The sequence below is a fragment of the Chrysochloris asiatica genome, unplaced genomic scaffold (genome assembly GCF_000296735.1).
Source record: "Chrysochloris asiatica unplaced genomic scaffold, ChrAsi1.0 scaffold00087, whole genome shotgun sequence".
NCBI lineage: Eukaryota > Metazoa > Chordata > Mammalia > Afrosoricida > Chrysochloridae > Chrysochloris > Chrysochloris asiatica.
Genome location: NW_006408605.1, coordinates 526,728 through 547,312, shown reverse-complemented (window position 1 = coordinate 547,312; position 20,585 = coordinate 526,728). Strand labels below are relative to the sequence as shown.

Sequence of the window (20,585 nt, the reverse complement as noted above, 5' to 3'; positions counted from 1 at the left end):
CTCAACCTTGGAACAACAGGGCTCTGAGATACAAGGATCTAGGTATAGTTTGAAAGAGGGGAAATAATACTAAGGTGCTTGACTGTCTTATGAGTATCGGTTTTCCTTGCCTACTATTGTAAAATACACACTTGAGTGGGATAGAAAGGAAAGTTGGGAAACATGATTACAGAAAACTTGTAGGCCTGAATTCAGCCTATAACTGATTGGAATACCTACAAGGGGTTCCAGAACTTGCCCAGTGAAATAGGACTCTTGCAAAACCTTTGCAAAGTATAATACTTAGTTGGAATCCTGAGTCCCATCAAGAACCTTCTGAGGTGGGACATTCCCACTAGCAAGGACAAGCAGACCATCCTGGAGCAGCTACAGCAATGGAAGATACATCGTCAGAGAAAGATCATCAGGAAAAACCCAAAACAAAAATGTCAGCATGACTGGCTACTACAAGAATAAGCAAGTTGCTTGCCAGGAAGCCATCAAGGCAAGCAATTAAGTTCCTTCAGGACAAACTCCCCTCTAAGACTGAAACTCAAAAGGAACACACAAACCGGCATGTAAGCTTGCTGGCAACCTCATTGGTCTACTGGTAAGTGGAAGAAGGGGAAAGGCAGCAATGAAGAAATGGGCTAAGTTCAACCACAGTCCATTGACTTGGAGATGAGAGAGAGTAGAGGAAGGGCTGATTGGTCCAAAGTGTGGTGAGATCTGAGGACACTTGAGCCCATGGACAAGGACATAACCAAGGACATAACTGACAGTGAAGCATTCAGCTGATATGAAGTGAGGGGAGATGCACAAGAACACCCAAACTTGCAGACAGTACCCATTCGACCTAGCCTCAATAGCTTGATAATCGGAACTTGACTAGAGGAAGATTAAAAAAAAAAAAAATTTTTTTTTTAAATAAAGGAAACAAGGGTAAATTGATACAATTTGATGAACCAGACATATACTCATGGAGGTAGTAACTAAATACCTACAGAGAGGGAAGGAGTCTTCACATCAAGTATAATGCTATCCCCTCTGTAAACAGGGTAGATAGGGATGGGCAACTTAAGACATTGGCTACCTAAAATGAGGGAGCAAGAAAGGCATGAAGTGACTGGCTTACAAGGTTTCAAGAGGGAGTTTAATTTAAGAGTATGTGGGGATAGAAAGAGTCCCTTCACTAAATAGTTCTTCACCTTTTCTAGATGGGTCTGGTGAAAAGAGATGGGGATAAGATTCTTAAGATTCCGTAGTGAGTAACTGTTATAATGACTAATTGCGACTGTCATAATTGTAAACATACAGGTTTTGCAACAAAAACATGGGAGTGGTTAATCTTACAGTCGAGAAAGAGGACCCTAGGACCATCAAGGGAGAAGAGCACAAGCAGAATGCGGGACCTTATCTAGAGAAGTAGCAACACCAGAGATGGAGGCAGAGATGGGGTCATGGAGAGGGGGAGCGGCTGAAGACTCTAGATTCATGGGAAGAGCTGGTGGCCAGGAGGCAGACTTGCAGCAGAATGTGCCCTTTAAAGGTGTAAATTATTATATATGCCTGCGTGTTTTTTTGTTTTTTTAAAAAGCTACAGTGAATAGAGAGAAATACTGTTAACTGATGGTACATGAAGGGGATTATAATCATTATAATGAAACAAGGTGTATGATTTGTTAAATGTAAAACTGATGATCTGCCCTGTAAACTTTCACTCAATCCACAATAAAAACTTTAAAAAAACCAAAAAATTCATATAAAAATGGAATTATAAGATAACGGAATTTTTAAAGTTAATAAATAAATAAAACAACAAGTGTCCACCTAAGATGTAAACATTGGCCTGTCCCAGAAGAGTGAAGAAAATCAAAGACTGAATTCCACAGCACTGACAGACCATGTCCTTGAGATCAAAGGAACTGAATGGTGGCCTGATATGACTGACTGTCTGATCATGACCACAGAAGGTCTTGGACAGAAGTAAGAAAAATTGATCAGACTTACTGGTCTCACCGCGACTGGTGGAACACTCCAGACTGTGGCCATTAGACATCCTTCAAGACTAGGTATGAACCCACCCTAGGTGATCACTTGGCAGTTTATTTACAAAACAAAATGTGAACCGATTGTTGAAGGGAAAAGGAATCTGCTCTATATATCTTAACCTAAACCATAATGAATACATATAAATCAAATATATTTTACAATTATACATAAGATGTTGTTAAATAAAATAACGCCCTATATGACTATAGGAGCTCTGGTAGCGTAGTGGTTACGAATCGGGCTGCAAACCTTAAGGTCAGCGGTTCGAAACTACCAGCCGCTCCGCGGGAGAAAGATGAGGCTTTCTACTCCCGTAAGGATTTACACCCTCGGAAACCCTGTACAGGGTCGCTATGGGTCGGAACCGACTCGACGGCACTTAACAAACAAACAAAAAACATGACTATAAGGTTTGTTTTGAAAAAGTCACTCCACTTAGGCACTGATGTGTTCAAGAGCAAGTAGCTGAAAATTCTGGCAAGATGGGGAAGTAGGCAGATGTACAACATGTACTCTCCAAAACAAAGCCATGAGAAAGCAAATAAAGCCGACAAAGATGAAAATTCTGGCACCTTGAATTTCAGAAAACATTAGAGAAGTGGATATAGAGCTTGCTGGGAAGAGAAGCTGAGCAGGTGCAATGACAATAGAAGACTGGTGAATGGCTGGCTAGATGCAGTTTGACCACCTCGTGAGCAGTTTTAGCAGCAGAGGGCGACCTGACAGAGAAGACTCACACAAGCAAGAGGAAAGGTGTGATTTCTTCTTTTTCCCCATGCTCTGCTTATGACCAGTGGTATGGCCACCTCCCACCTTCATCCACCCATAGTGCAAATCCTGCTCTCCTGGAGTTTGGAGCCATGTAGTTGGGAGCCATGCTGAAGTGGGGACAAGCTAAACTGTTTTAGTATGCCACTTTGGTGCCTGGATTCAGTGGGGCTCAGCTCCAGATCTACAAAACTCACAGAGCCACCAGACCAGCATTTAGCCAGTCACCTTGCCCCAGCTTCCTTGTGGTCTTAACAGACACTGACACCAGCTACATCAAGGGCCCCAACGAATTACTCCGAGCTTGGGTGCCCTGAACACAGATAACACTGAAACCAATAGTGACTCCATCTAGACCCAGGGACTCTGCTGTCACATCCCTTCCACAACCACCTCCCTGAGTTGCAGGAGCCCATCAGATATTTCTCTCCTCCAAGTCCAACAACCACAGCGTTTATTTTACAAATACAACAACCCCACAATGACTTGGAGACAACAGACAATTTTAGCTCAAATGAAGAAACAATAGAGAATGGTTCAAACAAATGACCAAGATTCAGAGACAGAAGAGAACGCTGAGGGAAAAAGGGCAATGGAACTAACTGAAAAAGTTTCAAAAGAATGATATGTAGGTACCTTCAACATATTGACAGAAAGATCGAAGAAAGCAAGGACACAAAAAATCTTCAGAAAATTCAGATAAACACTAGAAGAACAAACACACAGAATAAATGAAAAGTCTGAAACAACACAAAACCTGCAATTAGAAATCCAAAAGATTAAGATTTTAGAGATGGACAATATATTAAAAGAAAGGAAAAGATGTGAAACAATAGAATCCCGAATTAGTGAACCTGAAGATAAATCTCTCAATATTAGTATACCAGAAGAACAATCAGAAAGAAGAATGAAAGAAATCCAAAGAAAGCCTAAGAGTTATGTGGAACACCATTAAGAACTACTTATGGGTAATCGGAATTTCAGAACAAGAAGAAAAAAATTAAAATCAGAGAAAATTATCCAAGAGTTGTTGGAAGAAAACTTCCCAAGCTTTAAGAAAGGTGAGAAGATAAGCATGTAAGAAGCTCAACAAGCTCCAAACAGGATAGATTCCAAAAGAAAATCACCAAGATATAATCAAACTTTTCAAAATCAAAAGACAAGCAAAGAATCTTGAGAGCAACACGGGAAAAATGATAACTACAGAGGAAGATTAAGCTCTGATTTCTCAGCAGAAATTATACAGGCAAGAAGGCAATGGAATCACATATACAAAACTCTAAAAGAAAAACAATGCCAACCAAGAATAATACACTCAGAAAAACTGTTCCTCAAATATTACAGTGGAATTAGGAGATTTCCTGATAAACAGAAATTAAAGAAATTTGTAATGAACAGACAAACTTTATAAAAAATGCCAAAGGGTATTCTTTGGAATGAGAACCAACAACAGCAGACAATAACCTAAGATTACTATACATGATTCTACCACCCAGTAATCCATCCAGATATAGAAATATTTAAAGTAAAACAAACCTACAAGAGTGAAAATGGAGTACCAGAAATATCAATGTATAATGAAGTCAACTCCAAAGCAAAACCAGGAAATAAGTGTAGATACAAAACTTCAAGATAAAACAGACAGTTTTAAACTGAGCAAAAACTAATAAATTACAGGGTGACCTCAAAGAAAAATAATATACCCCTGCACATCAAAATTTAAAAAAAGGAAAAGTAGAACAATTCAGTAAACATTAACACAACAAAAATGAAAGAAAAAAACAAAAACAAAAAAAAGAAAATCCACTAACAAAATGAACTCAGCATAGAAAATTAAGTGAAACACAGAATCCAGCACCACCAGAAAACTCACAGAAAAATGACAGCAATCCATTCTTACATATTGATAATTACACAGAATGTAAATGGATTAAATATACTAGTCAGAGACATAAAGAGCAAAATGGCTAAGCAAACAGGATTCTTCAATACACTGTCTACAAGAGACACATTGAAAAGATGCAGACAGCCTAAATGCCCATCAAGAGAAGAATGTTTAAATATTGGTACATACACACAACAGAAAACTACATTTTGATGAATAATGATGAAATCTGTGAACACCACATAACATGGTTAAAACTGGAGGATGTTTATTACGCTAAGTGAAACAAGTCAATCACAAAAGGACAAATATTGCATGAGACCAATGCTGCAAAAAGTTAATGAAAGATTTTCTTGATAAAAGAAACAATCTATGATGGTTACAGAAAGGTGGGGTGGGGAGAGAAAATTATTCATGGGCTAGAGGATGTGGTGCTGTAGGATAAGCCCTGGACTGCAAAATCAATTGAACTGCAAGGTTGACAGTTCAAATTCAACATCTGCTCCTCGGAAATCCTATACAGAGTCACTATGAGTTGGACCGACTCCACGGTACTTACAATACAACAGAAGGTTGTTGTTGTTAAGTACCGTGGAGTCAGCACCGACTCACAGTGACCCTGCACAGGGTTTCCGAAGCTGTAAATCTGTTACGGGAGCAGAAAGCCTCATCTTTCTCCAATGAAACAGCTGATAGTTTTGAACTGCTGACCATGAGGTTAGCAGCCTGATTTGTAACCACTAAATGTTAACACGGGTGACAGAGCAGGCAATATACAAGAGGGAGGTTAGCAGAGGAAAGATGAAAGTAGTGGGAGGCACAGGGAGGAATGCAATAATTAAAGTGGATAGAGGTAAACACTATCAACTGTGGTACACAGAGGGGACTGAAACCACATAATGAAGCAAAGTATATGATTTGTTGAATGTAAAATTGATGATATGCTCTATAAATTTTCACTCAACTCACAGTAAAACATGGAAAAAAAAAAAAAAAAAGCATGTAGCTATGAGTCTTAAAAGAAAGGTGAACACTGCCCTGTTTGTGTTTAAGCACCATCGAGTCAGTTCCAACTTAAAGCAACCCTATTACTTCAAGGATGGCAGACCGGGGACTGGGTAAAGTACCTTTAATGGCTAGATAATTTTCAGTTTTTAAAAAGAATAATTCATTTATTTGTTTTCTTTCAATTTTGTATTCAGTACTTCTTGAATTTGTCAACAATATGATTCTTTAACCTTATTTTGGAAGTGTTTAGTAATATAATTTTGGGATAAAATGCAAAGAAATCAAGTTCCTAAAGATAGTTCAAAACCTTTCTTACTGGATTCTTACACTGATACAGAAAATTCCTCACCACTTAGATAATTTTTCACTACGTATTTACTTTTAGTAGTGAAACGTACCACTAGGTCTTTGAAAGGATGAAGCAGCAGTCCCAAAGGAAGTTTGGCTTTATTCAGTAAGGCCTGAGTCTGAGGAATGCTAGTCAGGGTACATCGAAATAACCTACATCAAAGTAGAAAACATCTGTCAGTTGCTGCCATAATTATTTTTGGACCAAAAACATCTTTAGGCATATACATTTAAAAACTGGATCAGATAACAAATGAGAAATTTCAACAGTCTCAAATTTCAGCCCATTAAAACATGTAATTATACACCCTATTCAGAAACAAAAAGTGGACAGTTACAAGAAGATGAGTCAAAAATTATACGCACTCCAGTTAGCTACATCCTCGTATCAGTGCTTTCCGTTCAAGGTTAGTACTATGCAGGCACATGAAGGTGGACATCTGCACACAAAATTTGGACCATTACTCAATGGAAGGTAAACGTCTCTTTAAAACAATCATTACTGGTACTGAGACATGGATTCATCACTATGAGTCTGACAGTGAACAGCAGAGCATGGAATGGAAACATCCTCAAACACTAACCAAAAAAAAGTTCAAAAGTCAACCATCAGCTGGGAAATTGACGCTTACAGTTTTCTGGGATTCTCATGGGCCAGTATTGGAACACTATCAGGAAAAAGGTTTAACAGTCAACAGAGTCCATTACAGTGAGATGCTTAATGAAGAGCTAACGCTTAAGCTTCAGATTAAATGCAGAGGACTGCTATCCAAGGGTGTTGTGATCCTACACGACAACACACATCTAGACACCTCTACCCACACTGTTGACACTCTGCAAAAACTTTGCTTTGAGGTGTAAAGCATCCTCCCTATAATCCTGATTTTCTTCCATCAATCAGACTTCCACCTGAAAGCAGTCCTTCGAGGATGAACATTCATTTCTGATGAAGAAGTAAAGATAGCAGTGAATTCATGGTTTGCAGCTCAGCCTAAAACATTTATTTTTTAATAGGGGAACAAGAACGCTTGCTGACAGGTGGGCAAAGTGTATTGAAAAGCAAGGAGATTATGTCAAAAAATGCTGTATTTGTCTTTTCCAAAAGTTGATTAAAATAAATTCTGCAGCCAGATTGCGGATAATTTTTGACTCACCTTCGAACTTCTGCAATTTATAAATGAAATATAGTTTATGACTTGTGCATAAAAAATGATAGTTATTCAATTTTTCTTTATATAAGTCTAGATTAATTGGAATTTAAAGAGTAACCCAAATTTGAAAATTCAAAACAAAGTTTATTATTGAAAAGTTCACTATTTTAAAGTTAACAAAGTTCAATTTACCAAAATGTTGTCAATAAATATATCCCACCCTTCAGTTTAAAATGAGACGAAATGAAGGATGATATAGAATCAAATCTCTGTACTTCTGACTTTCTTCCAGCTACTACAATGCATATCATTACCACATTTGAGCTGATAAGAATGCAATCAGTTCACAAGTTAAACCCAATTTCTCGACTTAGAACATTTCAAATCTAAATTAAGGAAGAAAATAAACTTTTCTAGATTCAAAACTACTTTTGTCAATTAATATACTCATACAGTTTGTTCATAATACAGGAAGGTTAAAAGAAATTGGAAAAACTTTTAATGAGAAATGCTGTTTGAAGCCTTACTCTGGATTACAATTAAGTTTCTGGATGTCTTCATGCAAATTTGGAACTGGAGGCTGCAAAGGTGTTGATGGAAGCATGTTTCTTTCTTGAAGAAGATTGATAACTCTTAAACCTTCTGGATGTAGATTTAATCCACTCATGCTTGCAGCTAAATGATTAGCACCTAAGGGAGTCTACAAATAAACAATTTCTAAGTAAATAACTTTGCAATATCTTCAGCTGAAAACAAGTGTTTAGAGACTTGGCTATTTAATATCGCCTTAAATAACAAAACATAATCTAGATTGTTTTGTAAATTACTTTTTTCTAACTAATGTAAAAGAACAAAGGCCTCAAGAAATACTGTAAATGATTACAAAAATACTCAATGTAACTTTCTAAAATTTCTTCATGTACACACATAGCAATTTAAACAAAAAAAAGGGAAAAAAACTTAAGGTTTACCTGAGTAAAGGCCTGCGGTCCACTTGGGTAATTCAAGGAAGAGGGTGCCATTCCAGTTGTACTAGTTGGTGCTGTGTTCTGATAACCAGGTGGTAAGGAAGGATATGAATATCCAACACTTCGGCCCATTTTTGGATTCTTGCTAGGAAGCTGTGGTGTTGCTAGAGACAAGGTAACTTTTAAGTTCTATTTTATACTCCAGAATACTTCAAATCCACACATTAAAAACAAAATAAGAAATTACAACTTGAAAATCTTCTGAATAACTGCATACTTATACATTTCATGTAAGAAAAGTTAAAATATGACAAACATGGACACTTGAGTTGGATAGACAGAAAGTCAGGAGACATGATTACAGAAAGCTTGTAAGGCCGTCTTCAGCCTATAACTGATTGGAATATCTAAAAAGGGTTCTACTACATGCCCAGTGAAATAGGTCTCCTGCAGAGCCTTTGTGGTGCATAGGACTACGGAACCTTTTGAGGTGGGACATTCCCACTAAAAAGGACAAGCAGACCAGCCTGGAACAGCTAGAGTGAGAGAAGATCCATCTTTAGAAAAAGGTCATCAGGAAAAACCCAAAACAAAAATGGCAGTATGACTAGCTACTACAAAAATAAGCAGGCTGTTCGCCGGGAAGTCATCCAATCAAGTTCCTTCAGGACTAACGCCCCTCCAAGACCGAAACTCAAAGGGAACGCATGAGCAGGCATGTAAACTTGCTGACAACCACATTGGTCTACTGGTGAGTGGAAGAGGGGGAAAGGCACCTATGAAGAAATGGGCTGAGTTCAACCACATTCCATAGACTCCTGTTCACCTGGAGATGAGAGAGAGAAGAGGAAGGGCTGGTTGGTCCAAAGTGTGATGAGACCTGGGGACATCTGAGCCTATGGACAAGGAAACAGCCACAGAGGTCTAGAGCTGAGTGCAGCATCCAGCTGATATGAAGTGAGAGGAGATGCACAAGAACACGCAAAGTTGCAGATAGTACCCATTTGACCTAGCCAGGATGACTTGATAATCAGAACTTGACTAGAGGAAGATAAAGAAAAAAAGAACAAAACAATATTTGATAAACTTGTCCTATACTTATGAAGGTTTTGTTGTTGTTGTTAGGTGCCATCGAGTCGGTACCAACTCACAGCGACCTTATAGAAGTAGTAACAGTAAATATCAACAGAGAAGGAAGGAGTCTTCACATCAAGTATTAATGCTATTCCTCATTACACAGGGTAGGTAGGCATGGGCAACTTAGACATTGGCTACCTAAAATGAGGGGGCAATATAAAGATACGAAGTGACTGGATTACAAGGTTTCAAGGAGGAGTTTAGTTTAACAGTGTGTGGGGAAAGAGTCCCCACTGAGTAGTTTTCATCTTGTCTAGATGGGTCTGGTGAAAAGAGATGGGGAGAACATTCTTATGTTTCAATAGTGAGTAATTGTTACCATGACTAACTGTGACTGTCACAGTTGTAAAGGTAGAAGTTTTATAACTAAAACAGGGGAGTAATCTCACAGTCCAGAAACAAAGGCCCTAGGAGCATCAAGGGAGAAGAGCACAAGTGGAATGTGAGACCTTATACAGAGAAGCAGGGACACCAGAGAGAGATAGAGGCAGAAATGGGGCCATGGAGAGAGGGAGCAGCTGAGAACTCTAGATTCATGGGAAGAGAGGGATAAAGAACTGGCGGCCAGGAGGTACATTTGCAGAATGTGCACTTTGGTGGTGTAAATTATTATATATGCCTGAGTGTTCAAAAAAAAAAAGAAGCTGAAGTGAATAGAGAGAAATACTGGTATCTGATGGTACATGGAGGGGATTATAATGAAACAAGGTGTATGATTTGTTGAATGTAAAACTGATGATCTGCCCTGTAAACTTTCCCTCAATCCCCAATAAAAACCTTAAAAAAAAAAAAAAAAGTGCCCTAAGGATATTTAAAAAGGAGCTCTGGTAGCATAGAGGTTACAAATCGGGCTGCGAACTGCAAAGTCAGCAGTTCGAAACTACCAGCTGCTCCGCAGGAGAAAGATGAGGCTTTCTGCTCCTGTAAAGATTTACAGTCTCAGAAATCTTGTTTAGGGTCACTATGGGTCGGAACTAACTTGATGGCACTTAACAACAACAACAAAATCCCAATTCTAGAGACAAAAACCACTAAGACAACATTTAAATGTTTGGGGATCAAAATGTTAACAGCAGACATTACATGACATGATTATGAAGTTTTGTTCTTTGTTTCTACATTTTCCAGATTTCCTACAATGAACACATAACACTTTATAATTATAAAAAACAAAACAAAAACTTTCATAGCATCTCACCCAAGAAGCCACCGCCTTCAATTTCATCATAACTGTTATGGACACCCATAAATCCATTATTGGTATTTAATGTACCACCTATAAGGGAAGTTTATGAATAGTATTTAAATTAGAACAATTATTATAATTTATTTCACAATTTGAACTACTGCCTAAAATTTTAGACAACTTTCCGAACTACAAATTGTTTAATTTACAGCCTAACAAAACTGTAAAATACTGAAATAAGAACTTCAAACTGCACAAAAAATGTTTTTAACAAGAAAAAATATGTAAAAGTTTCAGGTAACTTAGCTGTAGCTTCAGTGAAAAGAAGTATGAGCATTCTGAAGGAATCTATTTTTCATCTTATATTGTGCCTGGGGTCCTGGAATGACATTGTAGGATAAGCACTAGACTGCTAACTGTAAGGTTGGCAGTTCAAACCTACCAGCTGCTCCTTGTAAATCCTATACAGGATCGCTGTGAGTCAGAACCTACTCATTGGCACTTAACAAAAACAACATATTGTGTACAACTAGTAGGGCTTTCAAAATACAATTCCAGCAACATGGTGTTTTGTGGTGTTTATAAATTATATAGCATCTGAAAAGATTTCATCAGCAATAACAATGTTTAAGGAGCAGTACACACTGGGTAAATAAATCATCAAAACTTACTTAAAGTTTAAGAAAATAAAATTAGAAGGATCAAAGATCTTACCTTCTTTTAAGAAAATAAAATTAGAAGGATAAAAGATCTTACCTTCAAATTATCTAGTAAGCAGAATGGAATCCAGAAATTATTTGAAGGTGATATAAATACCTCTAGCACTTAAGCACAAAGGTGCTAACTTTAACAGTCTATATTAACACCAAATATATAGCTTTAATAAGAATATAGAAAACCTCACTCAAATTTTTAGTAGAAATAAAAACACCAGGGAATTATAAATTCTTTTTAGTTGGTTAAAAACTTATATAGTTTGATTTTCTGTGTTATAATGTGGCAACCAATAACAATTTAATATCATTTTCTTAATCACTATTAACACTATTCTTTTCAAGCTATTCACAGGTCAGTTTTTTCCCTACTCATACTACTTTAAAGATGAAATATTAGAAGAAAATACAAAAATGATAATATTGATTATATTCAGTAGTGGAATAATGGGCATTGTTTTTCCCTTCTCCTTGTCTTTTATTTTCTTATTTCCAAATCTTGCATAAAGTCAATCCCTAACCAACAAATAGATTTTATGGAAGTAAAAATATAAAGGATTCTGATGCAAAGAATTCACATTATATTCATCTTTTGACCTTAAATTGAAATGTTATCATTTTTTTTAGCTTGCTTACCTTCTTGGTTTATAGCTGAATTAAATGAGGATTGGGGTACAGCACTATGTAATGCTGTCTGGGGAGCAGGGGTCCTAACTGGAGGTGGGCCTCTAGTTAGAGGGACGCCAAGAGGAGCTCCTGGTTGACAAGTAGTAGGCAGAGGTGGATTCACTAAAGGGGGTGTAGAACCTATGAAAACATCAATTTTTCACATGTCACTTAAGATCATACGATAAAGGTCAAAACCAGCTTTTTACCAAATTTAACTAACTTAAATTTTATATTTTAATTGTAATTACCAAATTACTAGGAATATAACTTCTCAGGTTTATGTCTTTTCACTATAAATGCCCACTTTATAGGTTTCCAAGTTGCTCCTACCATACTTCTTACCTGTCGATTATTAAAGCAGTGCAAACTAAGAAAAAAAAATCAGCAAGACTTCACTTTTAAACCCAAACCCATTATCAGAGCCGATTCCGCCTCATAGAGACCTTGCAGAACAGCACAGAACTGGCCCACAGGGTTTCTTTCCTAAATTATAAACTTGATGGACGCACACTGCACATCTTTCTCCCATAGACTAGCTAGCTGAGTTGGATCACTCTTTGAGTTAGTAAGTGAGCACTTAACCACTGTGCCACCAGTGCTTCTCAAATCACTTTTATGGTAGATGATGTTCTCCATTTATTGATTTATTTTTAACTAACTGGTCTCAAAAGTTAACCAGGCCATGTGAAATATTCCTAGTAGAAACTAACATTAATAAGATTTTGTTAATGCCCTATTAATTAAGCCCATTCAGTCAACATCAACTAGGTCTCTAGAGTGCTTTCTAAAATTACAGTGTATTAATATGAATGCAAATTCCCTGAGTTTTACTTTGCTGGGCATATGGTTTGTTAAAAATAAAATCATACATTTGTATGTTGTTCAGTATGTACCTAACAATAATCAAAGATCTGTTTACGGTCCATGACTTGAACACTATATCAAACACACTCCCCAGGCTTAAAAATCAGAACACAATCTTAGCTTGAACTCTGGTAGCGCTGTAGAATAGGTACTGGTCTGCTAACTGCAAGGCCAGCAGTTCAAACCCATCAGCCTCTCAGAGGGAGAAAGATGAGGCTTTCTCCTCCTATAAAGATTTATAGCTTCCAAACCGTATACAGGTTCGCTATGAGTCAGACTCAACTTGATGGCAGTGAGTTACACAAGCAGTTTAAAGTTACCAATAAAACCAAACTCAGAATGACATTGTATTTATCTCTGTATCTACCAGATCTTGCTGTCTTCACTGTCACTATTTTTCTATTAGGACAGTTGATGTTAAGTGCCATTGAGTCACTTCTGATCCAGAGCGACCCTGTACAGAGTTTCCAAGGAGCAGCTGGTGAGCTTGAACCACTGACCTTGCAGTTCAAATGATTTTGCAGTCTGACGCATTAGCCACAGAGCCACACCAGGACTCCTTTATTAGGACAGTAGGTTCTGAATAGTGCAAAAACATAATCAGTTACACTCAAGTGAATTCTGTGGGATAACAAAAGTTTCAAACCCTGCAAACACCTGTTCTTTAAAGTTAACCACATAGCTTCTACCTTCTCATTTGTCAAAAGAGAAAGAATAAAGTCTACATAGTAGTTAAAAAACAATGATAAGCAGGTGATTTAATTTTTTATTCTAAGATTTTTTTAACCTCAGTTTGTAAGTAAAATAGACAATGCATTTTATTCATAGTGCATTATGTAATAACCGTATATTTGATAAAAGTAAAGGAGTTCTGGTGTGGCGCTGTGGGCTAATGCACTAGACTGCAAAGTTGTTTGAACCACAAGAAACGCTATACAGGGTCGCTATGGGTTGGACCTAACTCAATGGCACTTAACAACAACAATAAGAAATGTATAAAGGGACCCAGATATGAACTTTTTCAACATGTTTCTCCAGTACAGTTAAACTCTCCAGTTGAAAAATTAACTACATTGCTGAACCCTATCTCTCCCAGTAAGATAACAATGCCTTATTAGTGAAGTGAAAACAGAGATTATTTGCATGTAACTCCCTTATCTAAGAAGTATGCAAGCGTATCTCTATGGTTTTACAGACAAGTCAAAGGAACAAAGGAGCAAGGTACATTTCCAACTCATCATGAAATTAATCTATGACACATCTGACCACAAAGGTATAATAACCTAACTTTAATAGCCTACAAGTTAATTTAGAGAAATTTGTCATAGTCTTTAAGAAGACTATTTCTGAATCAAAATACTGTTACATTTTATAAAATAGACATTTTTTTCAAGTTGAATGATCTTTATTTATAATTCTAATACCTAAAACTTCAGAATTTATCTTCCCTTATCCCTTAAGCTAATATAAGAGTGTTAAAAGGTGGTTTATTAGAAAAAAAAATTCAGAGAATTTAGTATGTGAACTAGACACTTAATAGAAGGAAGGGATATTCAAAGTGTTGAGATCAGACATCTCAGAAATCTTACATAAGAAAAAAGAAAGTGAGCCATGGATTTATTTTATTTTTGTTGTTGTTAAGTCTGTTCCAACTCATAGCAACCCTATGAGTATAGGATTGTTTTTTCTTTTTTTTTTTTTTTGGTGCAGCAGATTTGCCTAAGGCAATACGTTGTTTTATTTCTGTTTTTTTTATTAAATGTTTTTATTTTGGATTGAGTGAAAGTTTACAGGGCACATCATCAGCTTCACATTCAACCATTCATGTAGCTTGTTTCATTACATTGATTATTATCCCCTCTATATATCATCAGTTAACAGTGTTTCTCTCTATCCTCTTTAGCTTTTTTTTTTTTTTTTGAAGGGGGGGGAGTATAGGGTTTTGAGGAATGGCTGGTGGGTTTGAACTGCTAAACTTTTGGTTAGCAGTCCAGTGCTTATCTTACAGCATCATATCAGGACTCCATGGATTTATTTTAGGTTTATTTTATTAGTTTACATATCCTTCTCTTCCCTTCTTTTATACAGGAGTAGGCCTTTCTCATGTCTCTCCACATCTATGCTGGGAGTCTAAACACTCTACCTAAGGGTTTCAGTCATAGCCACAGGAATTTCAGGTTATCAAAATGTTCGCTTTTACTAGTTCATTTCCTTGAAGATGTAAGCTGAGTATTATCATGAAGACCTCAACATGAACATTTTAAATACATTTAAAAGTAACACTACTAATTACAGTAATTTTAATAGCAAAAAAGAAAAGGAAAAGTAAGTGGTTAAACGAACCAATTACTTGAGCCTTTTTGTTAGAAGCAATGCGCTGGCCACAAGGTTGGTTTGAACCACAAGGTTGGTGGTTCAAACTCACCAGTTGCTTCTTAAAAACCCTATATAGGGTTGCTATGAGTTGGAACCAACTCAATGGCACTTAGTAACAACAGCAACAACAACATCTATTTTTAAATAGTATAATTTTCCAAACTATTTTCTTTGCTGTTTTGAGAAAATCATTCAAGTCTGACATTTCTTATCTATAAAGACTGGTACTGGCATAAAAATAGACAATAGATCAACAGGATGAAATTCAGAGTTCAAAATTATCCATCCATTTATGATCACATTATTACAACAAAAGTACCAAAACCATTCAATGGAAGAGAGAATCGTCTTTTCAACAAATGGTGCTGTGACAACTGCATGTTGTTATTGTTAGTGCCGCTAAGTCAGTTCCGACTCACAGAGATCCTGAATAGGATTTCTAAGGAGCCACTGGTAGGTCTGAACTGCCAACCTTGTGGTTTGCAGTCCTGTGTTGATCCTACAGTGCCACACCAGGAGTCCTAGGGACAACTGCATATTCACATGTAAGAGAAAGAAGTTAGACCTCTACCTAATATCATTTATAGAAATTATTTAAAAATTGAGCAAAGAAAATAAGAGCTAAAACTTTAACACTCTTAGAAAAACATAGGTGTAAATCTGTCCATTGTTTTATGGCCCCAAACCAAGAACATCAACTCCACTGCCATCAAATCAATTCTGACACACAGCAACCCTATAGTAGAATAGAACTGTTCCTTAGGGTTTCCCAAACTGTAAATTTTATGGAGCAGATAGCCTCATCTCTCTTCCACAGAGTGGCTGGTGGGTTTGAAGTGCCAACCTTGTGGTTAGCAGCACAATGCTTAACTCATTGCACTACTAGACATCCTTTTTTCTGATACCAGTTGTGCTTAATAACATTCTTCCCTCCAAAAGCATTGTTTGTTCTGAACTGCACTCCAGGATCCTGCAGTTTCTGTAGAAAAAAACTGTTGACAGCCATGTGATAAAGATAACTCAAGCTTTAGATCAAGATCCAAGAGAGGCCACTGTGATTCAGCTTCCCAAGAGTCTGAGATGGAACTCAGTCAATTAGAGTGATAGTCTGTCCCTAAGGAAGTCGTTCTTCTTGTATACCTGAATTATTTAAATATCATGGATGACAAAATAAAAACAAAGGACACCCTCCAAGGAAAGAAACAAACATTAACAATCCATGACTTTAAGTTATTTGAATTAGTGCAAAGGTTGAAAAATAATTTATTTAAAGACTGACAATGATTTTTAAAATATTTTTCCACATGGATCTAAGTTTGCAATATTAACTCAAACATCGAAACAAGCCTAAGTTTTACTTTTCTACATTTTAAGCACTCATAAACGCACTTGGCTGCTAACTAACAGGTTGGTAGTTTGGACTCACCAGTGGCTCTGTGAAAGAAAAGACCTGGTGACCTGCTCCCATTAAAACTATAGCTTACAAAACTCTATGGGTACTTCTGCTCTGTGCTATAGTCACTGTGAGCTGGAATTTGTGCAATGGCACACAAGATTGACCTAATAACATTACCTGATTTTAAGTGGCTGTTTTGAAGTGAAGGATCTCCAGAAGAAATATATTGATGATTTGTTGTTAAATTTGTATTCCCAGATACCGTTGGTTGAGTTGATACACGGGGACAGTGGTTTGACTGTGATCCTATAGATGGAATGTTATATTGCCAATTCAAGGGAGGTGGTGGTTGGTTGATTCCAGGAAGAAAACTGCCAGAAGGCATTGGTGTAGCAGCTGAGTTCTGAGAAGCAACTGGTGGCATTCGGGAAACAGGACCACTATGGAGTGACGGTATCACTGTATTAGAAGCCATGGGTGGTCTATTAAGAGTCTGCCCAGGTCCCTGATAAATACTTAGTGGAGAAGCAGTCTGATAACCACCATAGTTAGACTGTCCAGAGACTGGATTCAAAGAAGTCTTTGCTGGTATTAGATGAGGGTAGGATTCTGGAAGCTGAGAATTATATCCTTGGCTCACTGATACAGGTGAAGACATCAATGCATTTTGGACAGGACCTTTCAGTAAGAGAGGAAAAAAAATCAGTCTTAGAACCAAACATAGCAGTACTCTAAAAGATACAGTAAAACATATGGCACTCTTATAATTCAATAATAAAAAGACAAATAATACAATAAATAGGTAAAGAAGTTGAGAAGACATTAAAATGTATTTCCAAAGAATATATACAAATGGTTAACAAGCGTAAGACAAGAAGTTCAACATCAGTTGTCATTGTTATTGTTGCTGTTAAGTGCTGGTGAGTTGATTGTGGCTCATAGTGACCCTGTATAGGGTTTCCGAGGTAAGTTTGAATTATGGGTTATAATTTTGAATTATAGCGTTTCTAGTAAGTTTGAATTATGGACCTTGCCATTCAAACCGACCTTGAGGTCGAGTGCTTATCCTACAGTTTCTGAGAAGCAGATGGCGGGACTGAACTGTCAACCTTGCAATTTGTAGTCCAGTGCAGTGCCACACCAGGAGTCCTAGGGACAACTGCATATTCATATGTAAAAGAAAGAGGTGAGACCTCTACCTAATATCATTAACAAAAATTATCTCAAAATTGATCAAAGACCTAAATATATAAGCTAAAACTATAACATTCTTAGGAAAACATAGGTGTAAATCTCTGACCATTGTTTTATTGCCCTAAACCAAAAACACCAAACCCACTGCCATCAAATCAATTCTAAGATATAGCAACTCTATAGTATAGAGCTATTCCTTCAGGTTTCCAAAACTGTAAATCCTATGGGAGCAGGAAGCCTCATCTTTCTCCCACAGAGTGGTTGCTGGGTTTGAAGTGCCAACCTTGAAGTTAGATTTGCCTAAAGCAATACATCATTTGATTCCTTTACTGTTGCTTCTATGAGTGTTAATTGTGGATCCAAGCAAAAATGAAAACCTAACAACTTTAATCTTTTCTACTTTTATCAGGATGTATTTGTTAGTTTACTTGTGAGGATTTTTGTTTTCTTCATTGAGCAATCCATATTGAAGTCTTTGATCTTCACCAGCAAATCCTTCAAGTATTCTTCACTTTCAGCTAGCAAGGTGGTGTTATCTGCATATTGTTGTTGTTGTTGTTAAGTGCCACTGAGTCAGTTCCAACCCATAGCGACCCTGAACAGGGTTTCTGAGGCTGTAAATCTTTAAGGGAGCAGAAAGCCTCATCTTTCTCCCACAGAGCCGCTGGTAGTTTCTAACTGCGGTTTGCAGCAAGATTTGTAACCACTACGCTACCAGAGCTCTTCATCTGCATATTGCAGGTTGTTAATTGAGCTTTCTTCCAATCCTGCAACCACATTCTTCTTCATATAGTCCAGTTTCTCAGATTATTTGTTCAACATATAAAATAAGTATGGTATAAGTATACAACTCTGGTTCTATTCCTTCTGTGTTGGGTTTTTTTTTTTGGGGGGGAGGGGTGTGACAGTGGGGGATGTACATAAAAACACTCAGGAATATATAATAATTTAAATAACCAAAGGGCACATTCTGCAAGCCTGCTGCTGGCTGCCAGCACTTAGCCCCTCCTTTTCCATGAGTCTAGAGTCCTCAGCTGCTCCCTCTCTACATGTCCTCATCTCTGCCTCCATCTTTGGTGTTGCTGCTTCTCCGGATAGGGTCCCGCATTCCACTTGTACTCTTCTCTCTTGATGGTCCCAGGGTCCTTTTTTTCTGGACTGTAAGATTAGCATCTTCCTCGTTTTTTGTTGTAAAACTTCTACCTTTACGGTTGTGACAGTTGCAATTAGTCATGATAATAATTACTCACTTTTGAAACATAAGAATCTTATCCCCATCTCTTTTCACCAGACCCATCTAGACAAGATGCAACTATTCAGTGGAGACTCTATCTTCCCATACACAATCTTAAACTAAACTCCCTCTTGAACACTTGTAAGCCACTCACTTCATGCCAATGTCTAAGTTGTGCATCCCTATCTACCCTATATCTAATGCTTTTTAAAAGTCTCTTTAATATCTCAAAAGAGACTGGTTTAAAACATAGCCTATACTAATCCCATAGCATTAGCATAACAAAGACAACTCAATCCCAAATTTGATTACAAGCACAGGCATAAAGGCTAGGACTTACAACACATAAATTTTGGGGACACAATTCAACACATATCTTCTTTGAATTTAGGAAATAAGTATGGCAAAGGTCAACCAAAAAATAAGCCCATAAGATGATTAATGGGGTCCTGGTGTGGTGCTGTGAGTTAATGAGCTGGACTGCAAAGTTGTTTAAACCTAAAGATGAGCGGTTCAATCTCACTAGCTGCTCCTCGGAAACCCGATACAGGTTCACTATGGGTCAGAACCTACTTAATGGCACTTAACAACAACAGCAAGATGAATAGTAACACCAGGAAGGTACACCCTTCTTAGAGCAATCAACTATACAACATATAATGTGCAGCATCTGCCCACGGATAAACTCAGACAGTAGGAAGGGATAGAGAAGGACTCAGGGAAATGGTAAGGAAGGAGGAAGTTAGAAGAGTGCTGTTACAATGTGGGGATTGCAATTAATGTTATGAAACAAAATGTGTATAAATTGTTGGATGGAAAACCAATTTCACTAAAATTCCAATAAAAAGTTAAATTAAGAATAAAAAAGAAATGAAAACAACAGACCTATTTAAAGTGTTCAAAAGCAAAGATAATTACAATGAAGATTAAGGTGTCATATGCATGGAAAAGCTGGAAATGAATAAGGAAGAGTGAAGAACTAATGCATTTGAATCATGATGTTGGCAAAGGATACTGAATAGACCTCAGACTGCCAGAAAAACAAATTAATCTGCATTGGAAGAAATACTGAAAGAATACCCCTTAAAAGTAAGGATCATGATACAATAGTGTGAATAATTGTTATCAGGACTGATTGTGAGGGTTGGAAATGTAAAGGTAGACGTTTTGTAGCAAGGAAGGGAGTGACTAACTCTCCAGTCTAGGAGCTGAGGTCTCTAGGACCATCAACGGAGAAGAGCCGAGAGGAGGACCCTACCTAGAGAAGCAGCAAGGCTGAGATAGAGGCAGAGACGGATGACATGGAGTGATGAAGTGGCTGGGGACTTTGGATACAGAGAGGGAGAGGGACTGTGTGCTGAAGAATGGGGGCGGGCACGGGGAGTGTAGGGTGCGGGTTTATAGGGTATACCCTTTGGTCGGTTGATGATGCATGGAGGGGATTGGAACCATGGCAATGAAACGATATACAGTGGAATGAATGTAAAACTAAAGGTCTCATGTAAAATATATAATTCACAATAAAACATGAAAAAAAAAGTAAGGATCACGAGATTTTGTCTCACATACTCTGGACATGTTACCAGCTGGATGCTTCACTCTCCACTCTAGTCCTCTGTGGCTATGTCACTGACTCTGGGCCCAAGAGTCCCCAGGT

At 37.5% G+C, this 20,585-nt stretch overlaps 1 protein-coding gene across 1 annotated transcript in view; it reads right to left on the bottom strand.

The window, feature by feature from the left end:
- SEC24A (SEC24 family member A) overlaps positions 1 to 20,585 on the bottom strand; it is a 103,497-nt gene that overhangs the window by 51,269 nt on the left and 31,643 nt on the right. The window contains exons 2-7 of the mRNA XM_006866081.1: positions 16,678 to 17,178; positions 11,832 to 12,002; positions 10,495 to 10,572; positions 8,163 to 8,323; positions 7,719 to 7,891; positions 6,091 to 6,193 (exon numbers count right to left, since the gene is read on the bottom strand). Of these exons, the coding sequence (XP_006866143.1) occupies positions 6,091 to 6,193; positions 7,719 to 7,891; positions 8,163 to 8,323; positions 10,495 to 10,572; positions 11,832 to 12,002; positions 16,678 to 17,178 (1,187 nt within the window). The remainder of the gene's footprint in view (positions 1 to 6,090; positions 6,194 to 7,718; positions 7,892 to 8,162; positions 8,324 to 10,494; positions 10,573 to 11,831; positions 12,003 to 16,677; positions 17,179 to 20,585) is intronic.